Here is a 20,087-nt window from a genome sequence, read left to right as displayed (position 1 = left end):
TTTTAAAAAAATATAATATTCCCTTTGAGGATCTTCATCAGAATGCATCCCAGGAATCCAAGGTCCACAAAAATGCTTGATTTGTTCGATAAGCTCCGTTATTTTTGTCCAATAGCTACTTTGGTTAGCGCGTGTTTGGTAAACAATTCCAAAGGTCACTGATCTTCGTCACTCAAACCTGACGAAATGTCAAAAGGTTCCGTAACAGTCAGTAGAAACATGTCAAACGATTGTATAATCAATCTTTAGAATGTTCGTCAAAATTACATCTTGAATACACGTCCCAACCGAGAATTTACATTGACTTCAGGCTAATGAGCGATGGACAACGAGCTCCCTTTATGTTGAAGGCGCATGCGTGAAAGAATGGTCACTCTTATGGGCCAGTGTACTTATTCCTTGTCTCCTTGCGGCCCCCCTTCACAGTAGAGTTCTCAGGACTGTTGACATCTAGGGGAAGCCGTAGAAGTGAATTCTCATTCAGTATCTCGCTGTTGATTTCAATGGATCTTGGTTGAGAAACTCGACCAGCCTCAGAATTTCCACTTCCTGTTTGGATTTTTCTTCAGGTTTTTGCCTGCCATATGAGTTTTGTTATACTCACAGACATTAATTCAAACAGTTAAAATCACTGGATGTTTTTAGAACTAGTGAATGTAACGCGCCAATGTAAACTGTGATTTTTTTATATAAATATGAACTTTATCAAACAAAACATACATGTATTGTGTAACATGAAGTCCTATGAGTGTCATCTGATGAAGATCATCAAAGGTTAGTGATTAATTTTATCTCTATTTGTGCTTTTTGTGACTGCTATCTTTCGCTGGAAAAATGGCTGTGCTTATTGTGGTTTGGTGTGACCTAACATAATCGTTTGTAGTGCTTTCGCTGAAAAGCATATTTGAATTTGGACACTTTGGTGGGATTAACAAGAAGATTACCTTTAAAATGGTATAAGACACATGTATGTCTGAGGAATTTTAATTATGAGATTTCTGTTGTTTTGAATTTGGCGCCCTGCACTTTCACTGGCTGTTGTCATATCATCCCGTTACCTGGATTGCTGCCATAAGAAGTTAAGAAACATTCGTCAACAGAATCTGCAGAATGAATACACCCCTACTCACACGCAAACAATCATGCAGTACAGTGTACAGTCAAGTAAGCAGTTCAGCGGGCCCAGGTTGCAATAAATTAATAAAAACAAAAACTTACCTTGACTTGGAAGAGCTCCAGTGTTGGATAGCCATAGCCACCTGGCTAACACAGCATCCCTCTCTGTTTGAGCAGGATGATTGAGTATGTTAAACTAGCTAGCTGCATTCGCTAGCAAATTAAGTGAAAGTGAAAAAAATACAAAAATATAGCTAGCTCTCTCTTCATTTTTGAAGAAATACATTTGTTCAAAACTGTTCAACTATTGTCTTTCTCTTGCTTTGAGTCAACAACTCACCACATTTTATGCACTGCTAGCTTAGGCTTTCAGTACTAGATTCATTCTCTGATCCTTTGATAGGTTGACAACATGCCAGTTCATAAATTTTTTATTTAATTAGGCAAGTCAGTTCAGAACAAATTCTTATTTACAATGACGGCCTACCCCCCCGGGCAAAACCCTCCACTAACCCGGATGACGCTGGGCCAGTTGTGCGCCGCCCTATGGGACTACCAATTACGGCCGGTTGTGACACAGCCTGGGAACGAACCAGGGTCTGTACTGATGCCTCTAGCATTGCAGTGCCATAGACCGTTGCCCCACTCGGGAGGCCTATGCTGCAAGAGCTCTGACAGGTAGTTGGACGTCCTTAGGAAGTTATAATTACTGTGTAATCTATAGAAGGGGGTGAGAACCATGAGCATCCTAGGTTTTGAATTGAAGTCAATGTACCCAGAAGAGGATGGAAACTAGCTGTCCTCCGGCTACACCATGGTGCTGCCACAGAGAGTGTTGCTGAGGCTACTGTAGACCTTCATTACAAAACAGTGTGTTTTGAGAAAAGATTTGGTGACGTGAATATATTTAGTATAGTTTTATCTAAAAAGGGTAACTAATGTTTCACTATAAAAAAAAAAATGATCCTCTCCTTCCTCCTCTGAGGAGCCTCCACTGGTGTGTATTGTTATCGGTAGATATTGCTGCACTGTTGGCGCTAGAAACATAAGATTTTGCTGCACCTGCGATAACATCTGCAAAACTGTGTAAGCAACCAATAAACTTTGATTTGAAGTGACTCATAAGTCAGAAGTGACTCACGCGCCATTCTTATGTGCCTTTTTAATTTCCGTGTGTGTGTGTGTGTGTGTGTGTTGTGTGTGTGTGTGTGTGTGTGTGTGTGTGTGTGTGTGTGTGTGGTGTGTGTGTGTGGTGTGTGTTTGTGTGTGTGTGTGTGTGTGTGAGAAGAGAATGTCTGTGTCCTTCTTTTATTTGATCTGGGTTGCATCCATGTTCAGAGCAATTACACAAACACAAAACACCACGCTCTCATATGAACAATACTGACAGTCAGCTAGTGCTTATTCTGTCTCACTCCCTGGGAAAACACACTAGCAAGGCAGGGAAATGCCATTGAGTCACTGTTTGTGCATGTGCGTGTGTGCATGTGTCTGTGTCTATGTCTATGTGTGTGTGGGTGTGTGCCATGTGTCTGTGTCTATGTCTATGTGTGTGTGTGCCATGTGTCTGTGTCTATGTCTATGTGTGTGTGTGCCATGTGTCTGTGTCTATGTGTGTGTGGGTGTGTGAAAAGCCAACCTGGAAGAATAAGTCAGTGTGTTTGTTTTGGCGCGGGCCTCATATCATTTTACAGATACAATAAAAAAAATACGAGCTATTCATGGATTGCAAGTTTTGTCATTCTACTCAATGCATCGTCAATGGGCACTGATGAAGATTCCATCAAAAGTGAATTACAGTGGCTTGCAAATACAATGACATTCAAAATGAGGCAATAATTAGTAGAAACCTGTCATCATTTTGATGTCACCAGATTGACTTTAGATGCAGTATAACGTTAGCTAGCTAGCTAAGATTGGGGGTAGGCCAATTCTAGTTAGCTAACATTCGTATTGCTTGCTATTTCTGACAAACTTTGCTAGTTAATGGCAACATTGCCATCTGTCAAAAGTAAATTTGACAACATGATAACGCTGGCAAAGTTGTTTCCTACTAAATATTTGGCTTATCAACACTTTAGGGCACCACTATGGAGCCACCAACAGAGGGCAGCTTGAGAACGTTCAAAACAATGGCGTGACAGAGGTGCAAACTATGAATAAAGTTAAGGGGGAAAAGAAAAGAGGGTCTTTATTGGACAAGGCTTCCATGCTCTGCCAGGGGGATAGGACCCTGCTTCGTTAAGTCCCTATACACAGCTAGGGTACGTGCCAAATGGCACCCTATTCTCTATGTAGTCAAAAGTAGTGCACTATATTATAGGGGATAGGGTGCCATTTGAGACGCATACCTAGTTAGCTACACTCTGGCACTGTGAGGGGCTCTACGATCTAAGACACACTCTGCTCTTCAATGCACTACACAGTGTGTTTACACAGAGTGGCTGGATCTAGTGTTAATGGCAGAAGGTGTTTTACAATGTCATCAGAGTGTGGGGAGGGGGGTGCATTTGATAGTCTTACATTTAATAGTGAAAACAATGAGGAACTAGCCATGACCTGACAAGTGAGCTGTACTAAATTAAGCAGAAAGACAGAGTTAACAACACGTTAGTGCTAAATAACATTGGAAACAGAGTTGTACCACTACTGTATAACTTTTTTCGCTTTTGTCGGCTTCAAAATCAGAACCAGTACCAAATTGCAACCGAAGCCAAGATGCAAGAGAGAAACAGGAATGCTGCTGTCAGGCCCACCGGACTCAACGACCGGTTCAACTGAGGACGTGAGTGTGTCTTAGTCTCAGTGTGTACCTTCTCCATTGCCATCGTCAAGCCAAACAACATTGGCATGACAAGAGAGCAGAAACAGACTGGCATCCAGGCTAGCTCTAAGCCAGGTAGTCTCGCAATCAACACATACTAATTTGAGAATCACCGAGTTCAATGGGTTATGGAGATACCGAGAACAGCTGGAGTTCAAGCTAGGTAAATGACAAGTGATAAACTATTATATTGTGGAAAGTACCATTGGCACACATAGGGGCATTTACTCTAGCCTAGCTAGCCAAGTCTAGAGTTTGGAGTAGCCAGGACTGTTGGAGTTCCTTACCTAACATCAGCTGCTCTCCAAACAATGACAGCACCTTGGAATAAGGGATGAGCTAATTGGCTGAGAAATAGCTTGGGTTTAATAAGAGCAGAAGTCATAAGCTGAGAAAGAGTTAACGTCACACAAATGGTGCTGTGCACACACGCACCTGTCCTCAGAAAGAAAAACAGTCTAGGGAGCGTGAGAAAGAGAGCGAGCCACTTCCTCTACAGCCAGGCTTCTAGACGATCGAGATCATGAATATGAAATAATGCCCTGGTCTGCACAGCGACCATCTGTGATGTATGATCTGCGATCGTCACACAGCCCTGGTGCTTTGATCAGGAGGTTCCCTTTGATCCCAGAGGAAAGAACAGAGAAACAGGAAGAACAGAGCCCTCTGTACTAAACACACCATCCTCTCCTCTATCCACAAAGAGAGGAGAGTTGGGAAGGATGGAGAGATGGAGGGGGGGAAGACTGACAGGAAGTTGAGAAAGCATGCGAGACAGACAGTGAGAGAGAGGCACATAAAACAGAGAAAGAGCAAGAGAACGAGAGATTAGAAAGAAAGACATTCGAGAGGACAGGGAGAAAAGCCAAGAGAGAGGAGGAAGCCAGAAGTGAGAAGAGAGGAAGAGAAGAGAGTGAGAGGAAGGAGAGAGAGAAGAAGAGAGAGAGAGAAGAGAAGAGACAGAGTGAGAGAGAGAGAGAGAGAGCCAGAGTGAGAGAGAAGGAGAGAGGAGAGAGAGAGGGAGGAAGAGAGAGAGAGAGAGAGTGAGAGAGAGAGAGAGAGAGAGAGAGAGAGAGCAGAGTAGAAGAGAGAGAGAGAGGAGAGAGAGAGAGAGGAGACGACGAGAGAGAGAGCGCCAGAGTGAGAGAGAGAGAGAGAGAGCCAGAGTGAGAGGCAGACCAGACAGGGATAGAGAGCTAGCTCCTCTCGGTGCGCATTTAAGGGGTCTGCAGGAAAGAGGGGGACCAGCACACTGAGGTAACCCAGAAGTAATGAACAATCCGTGGGAACTTTAAACCTTAAACCTCCATGGGTCGTGTTCATTAGGCACCAAACTGAAGAAAACGGCGGAAAACGGAGGAGCTCACGTTTTCACGTGTTCTGTTGCAAAATGTTTTAAAGTGTTTTCCATAATGAAGCTTGAGGATAAAGTTACTGCAGGGGGTGAAGGGACTTACCTGTCCATCCTGCCCAACATGCACCTGGTGGATCTGAAGGTTCCCCTGAGAGAGAGAGAAGAGAGGGATCCTTCAGACAGCCTGAGAGCATCACAGTCTCACATACATTTTGTAAACACACACTAATCATACTGCATAATGAACATACCAATCACAGCATCATTCACTCACACACACACACAGCATAAACAAATCACACAGACGCCATGACATTAACAAGACCACATGAAAAACAAGCCCAATTTAGCCTATATTCCCCTGTGCTGTTTTCACTCCTAATTCTATTTCTTATTCAATGCTGTCTGAGCTGCCATATGGACAGGCAGCATGGTAATCTCTCCCAAATAGCCTTATTTCCTTTTCCAACATGCTGAAACCAATGGCTTTGATGAAGAGGCCCCTGTTTCTAATGAAAACGCACACTGAGCGACAGTTGGGAAAAGTGGGATTTTGTTGCTAAGCTTTGAACTCCCAAAACAAACAAAATCATAGAGTGAAAAAATTTATTTTCTGGCGTCCGATCACAAAGAGCAGGAAAGGCTTTCAGAGCTTTTCTTCCTTAGTCTCTCTCAAACTGTCTTCCTCCCTGTGTCTTGGTTGTACAGGTTAGGAACCTCCGTAGAATACCTGGACGATGTGTCAGCCCTATTTGTAGTGCAGGTGTTTGTGTGTGTGTGTGTGTGTGTGTGTGTGTACACACACAATGGTTGCATGTATGTGTATGTGTGTGTATGTATATGTCTACTCAAGTGTGTGTGCGCGCGCAGTGTCGCCTCAAAATAAATCTCTACCCCACATCTTATTAAAAATATTTAACTATAATGCTGAGGAAGATAATTATTTCTCAGACACTGTGTGGTTCTGAGTCCGATTCTCTTAGAGCCAACCCATTGTGTGCATGTGAGGCTGTCTAGTGAGAGACACAGACCATCTGGGTATTATTTGGAAACAAATAGTATAATAACCCATGCATAGGCAGGCGGTACATATAAACAAGCACCGTTAACATTAAACATCTGTTGACGGTGAACTCTGCCTAATGACTTTAATACTGGCTACCATTACTGACTATTAAAGTGGCCCTCAGTCACTCACTGAGATACCCGGATAGACAGACAGGCTGACGGGCAGACAGAAACACTTACCTCACTGTCCTGTGTGATCTGCACCTCTTCCCCCTGTGGGACCTGGGCAATATGGAGGTGTCCCTGAGGGATCTGATAATGGAGAGAGAGAGCAAGATGAGAACAAGACGAGAGAGAGAAAAATATGAGAGGGGGAGGGGAAGAGAGAGAGAGAGAGAGAGAACAAGAACTCACAATGTGTGTGTGGCACCGTTAACACATACATCCACTCCCACCCCTCCACCATCAGCCTCTAGTCTGAGCCCTGCTGCAGTCGCTGCCTGACAGATCCTATGCTTTACATTTCCTCCACTGCATTAGCAGCACTCGTAAATTTCAGGCTTGGCTGCACCCGCTAATACTCTGTAGAATATCAAGAGGGTAATAACTGCCCAACGGTAAGCTCCCCATCATGATTCACTCTCTCCCCACTAGGCCTAGATTCAAATACTATTTGAAATCTTTCAAAATGTACATTGAGCGTTTGCTCTAGCCTGCTTGGAGTGCCAGATGGGTGAGTTTTGCAGTTTAGGACTACTACATTGGACCATTAAGCCAGGCAAGCTCAATCAAACACATAAGTATTTACAATTATTTCAAATAGTTTAACCCAGGTCTACTCACTAATACATATTTTTCGACATGATAATATTGCATTGGATATTAACGCAAAACGAATCTCTCATGGACAGACTAGCATCTGACCAAATTACGCAAGATTGTAGTTCTGGGTCAACCGAGAAAACTATATTTTTCACAAATAATGATCATTTACTTTTTATAGTCCGCAAAGGTGGAATTCTGGCCATAGTCTGTTCTTAGCCTGTCGTTGTATGTACAACTATACTTCTCCCAAATAACTAGTCAATTTTTGAGAAACCGGTTACGGACTTTTGAGAAAGCATTTTAGTCTGCGCGGGGCACTGCCAGCTTCAGCACACTCTGACCTGACATAGATTATAATATTACCAGCATTTCCCGTAACGCTCTCTGCCTCTTCAAGTCTAAACATATACAACAGAGTCAAGCTGCTAGCCTGATCCCAGATCTGTTTGTGCTCTTGCCAACTCCTTTGCTGTCCTTGTCAAGCAAAAAACAGTCTTACTGGCCTCACAGGAATCTTCAAATAGCTTATAAACATTACTTTTCCCCAATTTGACATGGCAATAACTGACACGGAGTTGGCATGAAACCACAAACAGTCTGTCACTCAGGCTATCAAGCTAATGCTTCCCTCAATAACACAGGACAGCCTGGTGGAAGACGTGAGATCTAGTAGTAGAACAGTACTTACTCCTTAGTTGGGTTTCAATATATTTCAATGGCAGACATAACATTTACTAAGATCCTTTCCTTCATTATCACTGAAAAGGTCAAAGCACTGTCTTCATTCTAAGTGATAGTGTGGACATTGGAACAGAGCAACATTGTGACTCCATGAAGGTGCACAGGCAACAGGAAGTGATCAAAGTGATCCATGTTTTTGTCACTTCTAGATTAGACTACTGCAATTCTCTACCTTCCGGCTACCTGGATAAATCACTAAATAAACTTCAGTTAGTGCTAAACACAGCTGCTAGAATCTTGACTAGAACCAAAAAATTGGATCATATTACTTCAGTGTTAGCCTCTCTACACTGGCTTCCTGTTAAAGCTAGTGCTGATTTCAAGGTTTTACTGCTGACCTACAAAGCATTACGTGGGCTTGCTCCCACCCATCTTTCTGATTTGGTCCTGCCGTACATACCTACTGTTTCCCTTGCTGTCTCTGCCTGACCTGCTCCCCTCTCTCCACTGGGATTCTCTGCCTCTAACCCTATTACAGGGGCTGAGTCACTGGCTTACTGGTGCTCTTCCATGCCGTCCCTAGGAGGGGTGCGTCACTTGAGTGGGTTGAGTCACTGATGTGATCTTCCTGTCCGGGTTGGCGCCCCCCCTCGGGTTCGTGCCGCAGGGGAGATCTTCGTGGGCTGTACTCGGCCTTGTCTCAGGATGGTAGGTTGGTGGTTGAAGATATCCCTCTAGTGGTGTGGGGGCTGTACTTTGGCAAAGTGGGTGGGGTTATATTCTGCCTGGTTGGTGCTGTCCGGGGGTATCATCGGACGGTGCCAGTGTCTCCTGACCCCTCCGGTCTCAGCCTCCAGTAAGTATGCTGCAATAGTTAATGTGTCGGGGGATAGGGTCAGTCTGTTATATCTGGGGGGAGTCTCTCTCTCTCACACACACCCCAAGACCATGCCTCAGGACTACCTGGCCTAATGACTCCTTGCTGTCCCCAGTCCACGTGGTCATGCTACTGCTCCAGTTTCAACTGTTCTGCCTGCGGCTATGGAACCCTGACCTGTTCACTGGACGTGCTACCTTGTCCTGGACCTGCTGTTTTGGACTCACTCTCTACCGCACCTGCTGTCTCTAACTCTGAGTGATCGGCTATGAAAAGCCTACTGACATTTACTCCTGAAGTGCTGACATGTTGCACCCTCTACAACCACTGTGATTATTATTATTTGACCCTGCTGGTCATTTATGAACATCTTGGCCATGTACTGTTATAATCTCCACCCGGCACAGCCAGAAGAGGACTGGCCTTGGTTCTTCCTAGGTTCCTGCCTTTCTAGTGAGTTTTTCCTAGCCATCATGCTAAGTTGTGTGCGCGCAGGGGTTTGTGAAGAGAAGAACTGAGACCAAAGGTAGAGAAATGGGGAGCGCAAAAGAAAAAAGAGGGTAAAAAGAACGACCGAGAGAAATAGAAGACAGGGAGTAAGCCAGAGAGAGAAACAGGGCAGGTAAGAGAATGAGAGAGAAGTAAAAGAGGATGAAAGATCAACCAAAATAAATCAGGGCTGTAGGGCAGGTTGGAGAGGAGACTGTGACACTCACCACTTGGACCTGTCCGTCCTCTCCTATGCGGTGGATCTGGACCTGTTGGACGGCCTGGTTGGCCAGGGTGTAGTGTAGAGTCTGCTGGGTCACCCCCTCCATGTGAGCCACCTCCGCCACAGCGCCACCCTCTGGGGAGGAAGGGCATTAGCACAGGGCAGGATGAAGCACTAGTGTAATGCAATAGAGTTAACAACAGTAAGGTATACTCCGGATAGAAGCTACCCAGCTCAGACACAGATCTAGGACCAGATTATTGACCGACTCCCCCAGATCCATTATGTGGAAAGGGGGGGATAGCAAACTGAAATAAAAGCCCATTCACCTCTGGAGGAATACTTGGCAACAGCTCAGGCCATCTGCTGGATGATGGTGTGTGTTTATACTGTATCAATCATGTCTAAATACACAACAAGGACTCTCAAGCTAGCAGTCCAAACAGACTCATGACCCAGCGGCCAAACACAAACCCCCCGGCCTCAGTCTAAACACCCACCACTATCACACCCACGTCCCCCATCAGCCCACTATAGCTCCATCTATTATCTCATTGGGGGTGTGTGTGCTTGGTGTGTGTGATTAGTTTACACTGGTGCGTGCGTGCTAGCTATGAGAATATGGGGTTTTGTTGCTAGATTGATGTAGGCCTACATCCCACCACACTGATCATAAAAGGGACAAAGCAGGCCTAAATGACTCATTCTCAAAATAATATTATCATGGTATATAAAACACGAGGCACAGACATCTGACTGGTACAGCTCCTATCATAGCTATGTGTTGTATTTCCTGCCAGTAAGAGGTCCATCTTCCCACCTTCAGCATGACCACGGGTGTCTCTCAAATGGCACCCTTAATCCTATATAGTGTGCTACATATGACCAGAGCCCTATGGGCCTTGATCAAAAGTAGTGCACTATATAGTGAATAGGGTGCCATCTGGGACACAGACCATGAACTGTATGTATGTAAATAAGCCCCAGCCCAGCCATTGGCAGTGAGGCGAGAGCCTGGTGGCTTGTGGAGACTGTACTTTTGGTGTTAGCCCTCGCTCTACATTCATTAACAAATAACTGTTTAAAGTTAGTTTAAATGTCGAAGCAGTTTTATTAAGGGGAGTGTGAGAGAACGTGCTCTGCAGGGTGCATGGGTGCGTGGCCTGGGAAAAGAGCGGGCTGTGACTGTACACCCCTTGTGTGGGCTCACAGGATATTTGGGTTTCCCCTGCTGTCCCACTCTCTCTGGTCAGGGGTGAGAGGTGATGGATCACAGGGAGGGGAGGACAGGAGGCGTTGTTGTGTTGTGAAGATTAGAACCATCTGCTACACTCTGCATCTGCACTACTCACTGGGTTCCTTATACACCAACACTTACATAAGTGAGAGGAAAGACTAGTTTTACTATAAAGTGTGTGTGTGTGTGTGTGTGTGTGTGTGTGTGTGTGTGTGTGTGTGTGTGTGTGTGTGTGTGTGTGTGTGTGTGTGTGTGTGTGTGTGTGTTGGTGTGTGTGTGGTTTTGTGTGTGTGTGTGTGTGTGTGTGTGTGTGTGTGTGTGTGTGTAATGACCCCAGGTATCATGACTACCTGAGCTGCCCGGTGCGTTGGCGCTGCGTCTGGAGAAGCTCTTGACCGCCAGACTCTGGCCGCGCTGCTTGCGTCTCCATGCCGTGCGACACTTGGAGTCGATGCTCTGCTTGATCCGGTACCAGTCCGACTCAGTGATGCCAAACTTATAGAACAGGTGACCTGAAGGGAACAAGGACCGAGGGCACATGTTAGGATGACTTCAGTTTAAGATGGTTAACTCACCATGACAAGGTAGAAATGGTCATAATAATTGCTTAAGATGGAGAGCGGTTCATGCCAAGTCTGTGTGTGTAGTTTGTACAGTGCAACCTTGTCCCACTAACAATGCAACTCTGCCTGAACTGTGAAAATGTCAGAAGCACTGAAAACTCTAGCTAGATTCTAAATCTGGTGGTCAAGGTACAGGTGGTCAGGTACCACTGCTAGTACTCATATCATCCCAATCTCCGACACTGGGGACCATGTAGGTGGATATATAACATGTGAGAGGGTGCGGTTATGTTAGCAGCTGGTTTGAGGGTGAGACGGAAGAGTTGACAGCTTCTTTCTACCCCGATTAACGAGGCTGCTATCACCCGAGGGGAAGAGTTGAGACACGAGGAGGGGGAAGGGGGTGTGGGGGTTAGCCTCTAGCACGCACACACCAACACACAAAACGCCTGACAGTCGTGTACAGGCACGAAAGGCAGGTGCTCCCTCACCAGTCCCAGTTGGACAGGCAGGCAGAGGAGTAGCTATGTTCCCATGAACCATCGTGTCAATAAAAACAGCTGAACGTAATGACGTCACACCAACAAAACATTTTGTAGAAAAACCTAGTGTCGAATAGAAATGTAGTGGTTGAAGTGTTTACCCATTTAGGCAAATTGCGTATTAATACATTGGCAACTGCCTGCATGCCCTTCCACCTAGCTGTTTCAGGTCTCAGGTAGCCCGTGAAAGACAGCATCGATAGAACGCAATAATTTATATTTGCCATATTCTAACAATTCTTATGCGCCAAAGTATCACCACGGTCTGTGCATTGGTGACACTTGCACTCCTGTACATCTGAAATAATTGGATGGTTAAACTTGCCAGCCAAACAGAAAAGCAATTCAGTTATGGGTAAACATTTTTATAGTAAGAAAAATAGTATTGGGCATTTAAAATTAAATGTTGGGTGGAGCATTATAGTTACGGGGTGACATTATGTGCCATGTGTACCTTCAAAATGATTTGGCAATCATCATTTATTAGGAAAAAAAACTGTTTACATCATAGTTTATCGCAATAAAGAAAGTTTGTCGACAGAAAAATTAACCTGTCGAACAGATACAAAATGTTGTCGATCTTTCGAACATTTCTGCTATATATATATATATATATATATATATTTCCATTGGACATGCAACAATTTTTTTGTGTCATTGCTTTTGCCAAATAAACCCGGGTCAATGGAAACCTGCCTACTGTGAGTGAGTCACCTGGCCCTGCCCCAGCCCCCACATACCTCAGTGTCAGCCCAAATCTGTCTCCACACACAGGTACACACACAGGTACACACACACAAAGGTATTCATCCACACCATACCTGAATTGCATAAACACACATCTGAATTACACAAAGCCAAACACAAAACACCTGCATCACACAAGTGCACACACACCAACACACTCCGCCACTCCTGCACGGCACCTGCGATCAACAGACAGTAATAGATGTGGGGAGACAGAGTCCAAATCCCTCACCACACACACACACACGACTACTCCCAATAAATACTCCTCTACCACAGCCAGCCTCCCCTGGCTCCCCTCCCCTGGCTCCCCTCCAGCTTCCCTCATTACCCATTTAAGCTTAATTAGGAATGAAAGGGGTCAGCGCATTAGCTACGGCCCCATCATGAACACTCCGACCTACATGTGCTTGTCAATTGGAGTTTGGTATGTTGTAAAATGTGTTACGCATGAATGCATGTGTTGTTCTAACCTGCCTGGGGAATGCAGAGAGATTCAGGTCTCACTGGATGGAACTGGAGCAACACTACAACATGGGTCAGTGCTATCTTAACAGGTAACACAGGAGCATTTGGAGTTGAGGGTGTGGCTGTTGTGACAAGTGGTTGATGACAGGGTCAAAGGGTAACCTAAGTGCTAGAGGGTGAAGGGATTGAGCCCTGCCTATGATACATCTATGGGGAAAGATTGATCAAATAGTCACTGGCAGCTGGTGCCATGTCAAGTGTGTGTGAGTGAGTGGGTTGGTGTGCGTGACTCACAGCGTATGCCGTAGATCATGAGCGGGTCCAGCTGCTTCTTGCCATGCTTGCCCTGTCCTGACAGGTTGGACATGGCCTGCACTTCGCGGTGGAAAAGGTAGTCCAGCAGTGTCAGCGCCATCTTCTCCGCCGTGCGGCAGTTGGTGCTGAGGTGGAGCATGTCGCCCGGCAACACTGGGCAGCGCACACGCATCTCTGCATTGTTCTCGTCGCCAAGCCACGTACCTGCTGGGTAGTCGTCTATAAAGAGAGGTGAAAGGGGGAGTTAAGTGGGTGGGTGGGTGCAGTGATAAAAGGTATAACCCCCAAAACTACTCTGCGTATAACCCCCAAAGACTACTCGGTATAACCCCCAAAACTATATAAATTAAAGTATGTGGACACCCATTCAAATTAGTGGATTCGGCTATTTCAGCCACACCCGTTGCTGACAGGTATATACAAATCGAGCACACCGCCATGCAATCTCCATAGACAAACATTGGCAGTAGAATGGCCTTACTGAAGAGCTCAGTGACTTTCAATGTGGCACAGTCATAGGATGACACCTTCCAACAAGTCAGTTCATCAAATGTCTGCCCTGTTAGAGCTGCCCCGGTCAACTATTAGTGCTGTTATTGTGAAGTGGAAACGTCTAGGACCAACAACAGTTCAGCCGCAAAGTGTTAGGCCACACAAGCTCCCAGAACGGGAACGCCGAGTCCTGAAGTGCGTAAAAATTGTCTGTCCTCGGTTGCAACACTCACTACCGAGTCCCAAACTGCCTCTGGAACGAACGTCAGCACAAGAACTGTTCGTTGGGAGCTTCATGAAATGGCTTTCCATGGCCAAGCAGCCGCACACAAGCCTAAGATCACCATGCGCAATGCCAAGCGTCGGCTGGAGTGGTGTAAAGCTCACCGCCATTGGACTCTGGAGCAGTGGAAACGAGTTCTCTGGAGTGATGAATTACGCTCCACCATTTTGCAGTCCAACAGATTAATCTGGGTTTGGTGGATGCCAGGAGAACACACCACCTGCCCCAATGCATAGTGCCAACTGTAAAGTTTGGTGGAGGAGGAATAATTGTCTGGGACCATTTTACGCTAAAACATACAATGACATTCTAGACGATTATGTGCCTCCAACTTTGTGGCAACAGTTTGGGGACGGCCCTTCCCCATTTCAGCATGACAATGCCCCCTTTCACGAAGCCAGGTCCATACAGAAATGGTTTGTTGAGATCGGTGTGGAAGAACTGGACTGGCCTGCACAGAGCCCTGACCTTAACCCCATCGAACACCTTTGGGATGAATTGGAACGCCGACTGCAAGCCAAGCCTAATCGCCCAACATCAGTGCCCAACCTCACTAATGCTCGTGGCTGAATGGAAGCAAGTCCCTGCAGAAATGTTCCAACATTTAGTGGAAAGCCTTCTCAGAAGAGTGGAGGCTGTTATAGCAGCAAAGGGGGGGGACCAACTCCATATTAATGTCCATGATTTTGGAATGAGATGTTGGTCGAGCAGGTGTCCACATAACAGTAAACCGCTGCTCTGCCTTCTTAACAACACTATCAACAAGGCAGGTCCTAGTTTTGTCGCACCTGGACTAATGTTCAGTCCTGTGGTCAGGTGCCACAAAGAGAGATTACAATTGGCTCAGAACAGGGCAGCACAGCTGGCCCTTAAAATGTACACGGAGAGCTAATATTAATAAAGTGCATGTAAATCTCTCATGGCTCAAAGTGGAGGAGAGATTGACTTCATCACTACTTGTTTTTTGTAAGAAGTGTTGACATGCGGAATGCATCGAGGTGTCTATTTAAACTACTAGCACACAGATCAGACACCCATGCAGACCCCACAAGACATGCCACCAGAGGTCTCTTCACAACCAAAGTCAAGAACAGACTTTGGGAGGCGCACAGCACTATATAGAGACATGACTACATGGAACTCTATTCCTCATCAGGTAACTGATGCAAGCAGTACAAATACACCTTATGGAACAGCAATGACCATGAAGAGACACAGGCACACGCTTACACATGATAAGACACGCACTCTACACACACGTACACATTAATTTTGTATATACACGTGGTAGTAGAGTAGTGGCCTGAGGGAACACAATGTGTTGTAGAAAATGTTATGAAATGTCATGCAATATTTTTAATTGCATATAAGTGCCTTAGTGTTGCAGGGCCCCAGGAAGAGTAGCTGCTGTCAAGGACTTGGCTAAATGTTTTAATTAATATATATTCTGATGTCTACACTATATATAGACACAGTAACACACATGCACATAAGCAAACACACAGAGATAAAAAATACTTCACAGGTAGGCCTACACCACGTTTTGTTTCTCTTTTCTGTGTGATCCTGTGTGATCAATATGATCCTTTCTCTGTATGAATGTATTTTGTGGCAGCCTACAGATAGATACATGGAGGTATAAATTAAGTGTAAATTGACATCAATAATGTACGTGTAACCCCCCTAACAAAAATATGACAACGCAAATACATACTTGGTAAAAAATTTAAATATATAAAAAAATTATTATAATAAACCTAGACCTCCACTATCTCTGCTACTGCTGATACCACAGCACAGCCTTGTGGAGAGCATCAGGAGTACGCCAACACTCAGTTCTACAGGTTATTATGGGTGTTGTGACATTCTCTAACAATAGGAATCTCCCTGGGGCATTACAGAGTGCAACAAGGAACACACTTCCTATGGGATAGCTATATCTATCTACACAGAGTGTAAAAAAATATTATGCTCTTTCCATGACATGGACTGACCAGGTGAACGCCATGATCCCTTATTAACGTCATCTGTTAAATCCACGTCAAAATCAGTGTAGAGGAAGGGGAGGAGACAGGTTAAAGAGTGATTTTGAGACAATTGAGACATGGATTGTATAGTTGTGCCATTCAGAGGGTGAATGGGCAAGACAAGATTTAAGAGCCTTTGAACAGGGTATGGTAGTAGGTGCCTATGCACACCGGTTTGTGTCAAGAAATGCAACACTGCTAGGTTTTTTACACTTAATAGTTTCCCGTGTGTATCAAGAATGGTCCACACCTATTTAGGCAAGGTGCTGGATAGCGGAGTGTAACACTTTAAAAAATTAAGCAGAGCCACACACTCTAGGAGCTCAGATGCAAAAATATTTATGTCCAACGTTTCGACAGACAAGCTGTCTTCATCAGGGTATCAAGAATGGTCCACCACCCAAAGGACATCCAGCCACCTTGACACAACTGTTGAAGCATTGCAGTCAACATGGGCCAACATTCCTGTGGAAAGCAATTGACACCTTGTAGAGTCCATGCCCCGATGAATTGGGGATTTTATGTGGGATAAATGGGGGGTGCAACTCAATATTAGGAAGGTGTTCTTAATGTTTTGTACACTCAGTGTATATACACTACTGTTCAAAAGTTTGGGGTCACCTAGATATGTCCTTGTTTTCCATGATAACATACATGGAATGAGTTGCAAAATGAATAGGAAATAGTCAAGATGTTGACAAGGTTATAAATAATTATTTTTAATTGAAATAATAATAATGGTCCTTCAAACTTTGCTTTCGTCAAAGAATCCTCCATTTGCAGCAATTACAGCCTTGCAGACCTTTGGCATTCTGGTTGTCAATTTGTTGAGGTAATCTGAAGAGATTTCACCCCATGCTTCCTGAAGCACCTCCCACAAGTTGGATTGGCTTGATGGGCACTTCTTACCATACGGTCAAGCTGCTCCCACAACAGCTTAATAGGGTTGAGATCCAGTGACCGTGCTGGCCACTCCATTATAGACAGAATACCAGCTGACTGCTTCTTCCCTAAATAGTTATTGCATAGTTTGGAGCTGTGCTTTGGGTCATTGTCCTGTTGTAGGAGGAAATTGGCTGAAATTAAGAGCCGTCCACAGGGTATGGCATGGCGTTGCAAAATGGAGTGATAGCCTTCCTTCTTCAAGATCCCTTTTACTCTGTACAAATCTCCCACTTTACCAGCACCAAAGCACCCCCAGACCATCACATTGCCTCCACCATGCTTGACAGATGGCGTCTGTCAAGCTTTTTCTTTGCAACTCTGCCTAGAAGGCCAGCATCCCGGAGTCGCCTCTTCACTGTTGACGTTGAGACTGGTGTTTGGCGGGAACTATTTAATGAAGCTGCCAGTTGAGGACTTCTGAGGTGTGTGTTTCTCAAACTAGACACTCTAATGTACTTGTCCTCTTGCTCAGTTGTGCGCCGGAACCTCCCACTCCTCTTTCTATTCTGGTTAGGGCCAGTTTGCACTGTTCTGTGAAGGGATTAGTCCAGTGTTGTACGAGATCTTCAGTTTCTTGGTAGTGTCTTGCATGGAATAGCCTCCATTTCTCAGAACAAGAATAGACTGACGAGTTTCAAAAGAAAGTCTTTGTTTCTGGACATTTTGAGACAGTAATCAAACCCACAAATGCTGATGCACCAGATACTCAACTAGTCTAAAGAAGGCCAGTTTTATTGCTTCTTTAAATCAGCACGACTGTTTTCAGCTGTGCTAACATAATTGCAAAAGGGTTTTCTAATGATCAATTAGCCTTTTAAAATTATAAACTTGGATTAGCTAACACAATGTGCCATTGGAACACAGTGATTGTGAAGATAATAGGCCTCTGTACGCCTACGTAGATATTCCATAAAAAATCAGCCTTTCCTGCTACAATAGTCATTTACAACATTAACAATGTTACAGTGTATTTATGATCAATTTGATGTTATTTAATGGACAATTTTTTTGCTTTTCTTTCAAAAACAATGACATTTTTAGGTGACCCCAAGCTTTTTGAGAGGTGTGGAGATTTGTTCTTAACTGACTTACTGGTTCAAATAAAATGAAATAATAAAAGTTGAAAGGATCTTGCACACGCCAACACCTTTTTGAAAAACCACATGGTAGCCTCCGGCTAACACCGACAAGCACCGTGCATGGAAACTTGCAGCGCAAATAAATGACATTGCATGCATGGAACGTCTTTGAACGCTCACGCAGGAAACTTCCGAAACCATCAAAACAGCCCAAACAACAAAACAACAGCATGAGCTGCAGAGTGAGAGAACTTTGCTCAATCAGAAAAACATTTCCTTCCTCAGGCGTGTCAGGACCACTGGGAAGCCCTGACTCGACAAGTGAGACCATCAAAGACTTAAAAACGTCTTTGGAGACACTAGCTACAACAGGGATGTCTACGCTGGGAATCGATACAGAACTGAAACGTCAACACAAGCACCATTATATCACGAACACAGGTGGTTAGTCAATTGGGCGTTAAGAAGTGCTAGGCGAACTATATTCCACGTCACAAATCTAAATTCCAGCTGCATTTGGGGTTAAATGTGTTTATGGTATCTGTCTATACTAAGAAACTTCAGTCCGGGATTCACAAATGGGGACAGGGAGAATTGAGATCAATGCTGGCTGGTTTCTTACAATGCACACTTCAAACATGTTGGGACGTTGGTGGTGTTGTGTGTGTGTGTTGTGTGTGTTGTGTGGGTGTGTGTGTGTGTGTGTGTGTGTGTGGCGTGTGTGTGTGTGTGTGTTGTGTGTGGTGTTGTGTGTGTGGTATCTGTGTTTCTGCGTTTCTCTGTGCGTGCATGTTTATGGTTTTCTGTGAAGGTTTGTGTATGTGCATGCATGTATCACTTGTGCACGCTCCGACAGGGTCGTACCCTCGGAGTTGAGGGTGATGAGGGTGACGTTCTGGGTGCTCTGGGAGTTGTTGGCCTGGCCACTGTTGGACACCGAGTCGCTGGCCTCTGAACCGCTCTCCTGTTCCTCCTGGCTGTCCTCCGGCGCCGGCACCTTCACCAGGAACGTATTCTGCCTCCGCCCGCCCACTGTGCTGATGGAACAAAACACAGAGGCTTAGTTAGAGCGAGGTATCAACACAGGGACCCATGGGCCGAGCCAAACTGCGTTCCACTGTGTTCTGTTTGAGTCACTAAACTCTGCAGGTTTCATAGGACCACTGTGTTACGCCGGTTCTGTGTAGATCAGACTTTAGATCACAGTTTCATGCACAACATTATTTGTTCTATATACGATTCTAAAAAAACAGGTGTCAGTCACTCACTTGCTAAGGAGGTTCTCCAGTGAATCTGCCCCTCGAGTTACTGACTCCTCCTGACCCTTCGGTCGGTCTTGGCTCACTATCACATTGGTCTGTGGAACAACACTGCAGGGGCAGACGGGGAATTCTTCTGTGTCAAATACCTCAACAGGCTCCAGTGTCAAATTGTGTTCATGGGAAAAGGCGCATTCTACTTAAGCACTCACTTGTAAGGGAATGAGTACTCCCTCACCCCTCATAAAGTACATGTCAACCAGTGTCAACATCCTCCAGTGTATCACCCTTTGTCTCCAAGTCCTCATCTCACCCTGACCAGTCCCAGAATTTTATCCCATCATGAGCCCCAGTCCTAACCAGGTTGTATTCATTAGGCACCAGAAGAAAACAGACTGAGACAGAAAAGACTACCTGAACATGTCCAATAAGAAACTCTCATTTTTGTTTGTCGTGGCAAAATGGCCTGCTACGATATACCTTTATGAAAATAGACCCGGGTCCACACTTCAACTCACCAGCGCACTTTGTTCCAGGTCTGGGTGGCCCCTAGAGGGGAGCCGGCCACCATAGGGACCTGGATGGGTGCCTGGTTCTTGTTGACCACGGCATCCAGCTTCTTCTCCAGGGTCCGGCACGTCACCTCTACCAGCTGCAACTTGGCCTCCATGTTGTCCAGACGCTGGCAGATCGTTTGGCTGATGGAGTACAACAAGGTCTGGAGAGCAGAAGA

General features: G+C 45.1%; 1 protein-coding gene across 2 annotated transcripts in view; it reads right to left on the bottom strand.

The window, feature by feature from the left end:
• The window catches only part of LOC111953107 (protein BANP-like), an 83,906-nt gene that overhangs the window by 38,730 nt on the left and 25,089 nt on the right, over positions 1-20,087 (bottom strand). Inside the window, exons 4-11 of one of the 2 annotated variants that reach the window (XM_023972206.2) lie at positions 19,873-20,072; positions 19,364-19,465; positions 18,960-19,132; positions 13,249-13,488; positions 10,985-11,146; positions 9,402-9,532; positions 6,543-6,614; positions 5,398-5,442 (exon numbers count right to left, since the gene is read on the bottom strand). In XM_023972206.2, coding sequence (XP_023827974.1) covers positions 5,398-5,442; positions 6,543-6,614; positions 9,402-9,532; positions 10,985-11,146; positions 13,249-13,488; positions 18,960-19,132; positions 19,364-19,465; positions 19,873-20,072 — 1,125 coding nt within the window. The remainder of the gene's footprint in view (positions 1-5,397; positions 5,443-6,542; positions 6,615-9,401; positions 9,533-10,984; positions 11,147-13,248; positions 13,489-18,959; positions 19,133-19,363; positions 19,466-19,872; positions 20,073-20,087) is intronic. The other variant, XM_023972207.2, reaches the window with a different exon arrangement.

The sequence above is a fragment of the Salvelinus sp. IW2-2015 genome, linkage group LG26 (assembly GCF_002910315.2).
Source record: "Salvelinus sp. IW2-2015 linkage group LG26, ASM291031v2, whole genome shotgun sequence".
In the NCBI taxonomy this organism is placed as follows: domain Eukaryota; kingdom Metazoa; phylum Chordata; class Actinopteri; order Salmoniformes; family Salmonidae; genus Salvelinus; species Salvelinus sp. IW2-2015.
Note: the sequence above shows the minus strand (reverse complement) of the source record. Positions and strands in the feature narration are given on the sequence as shown.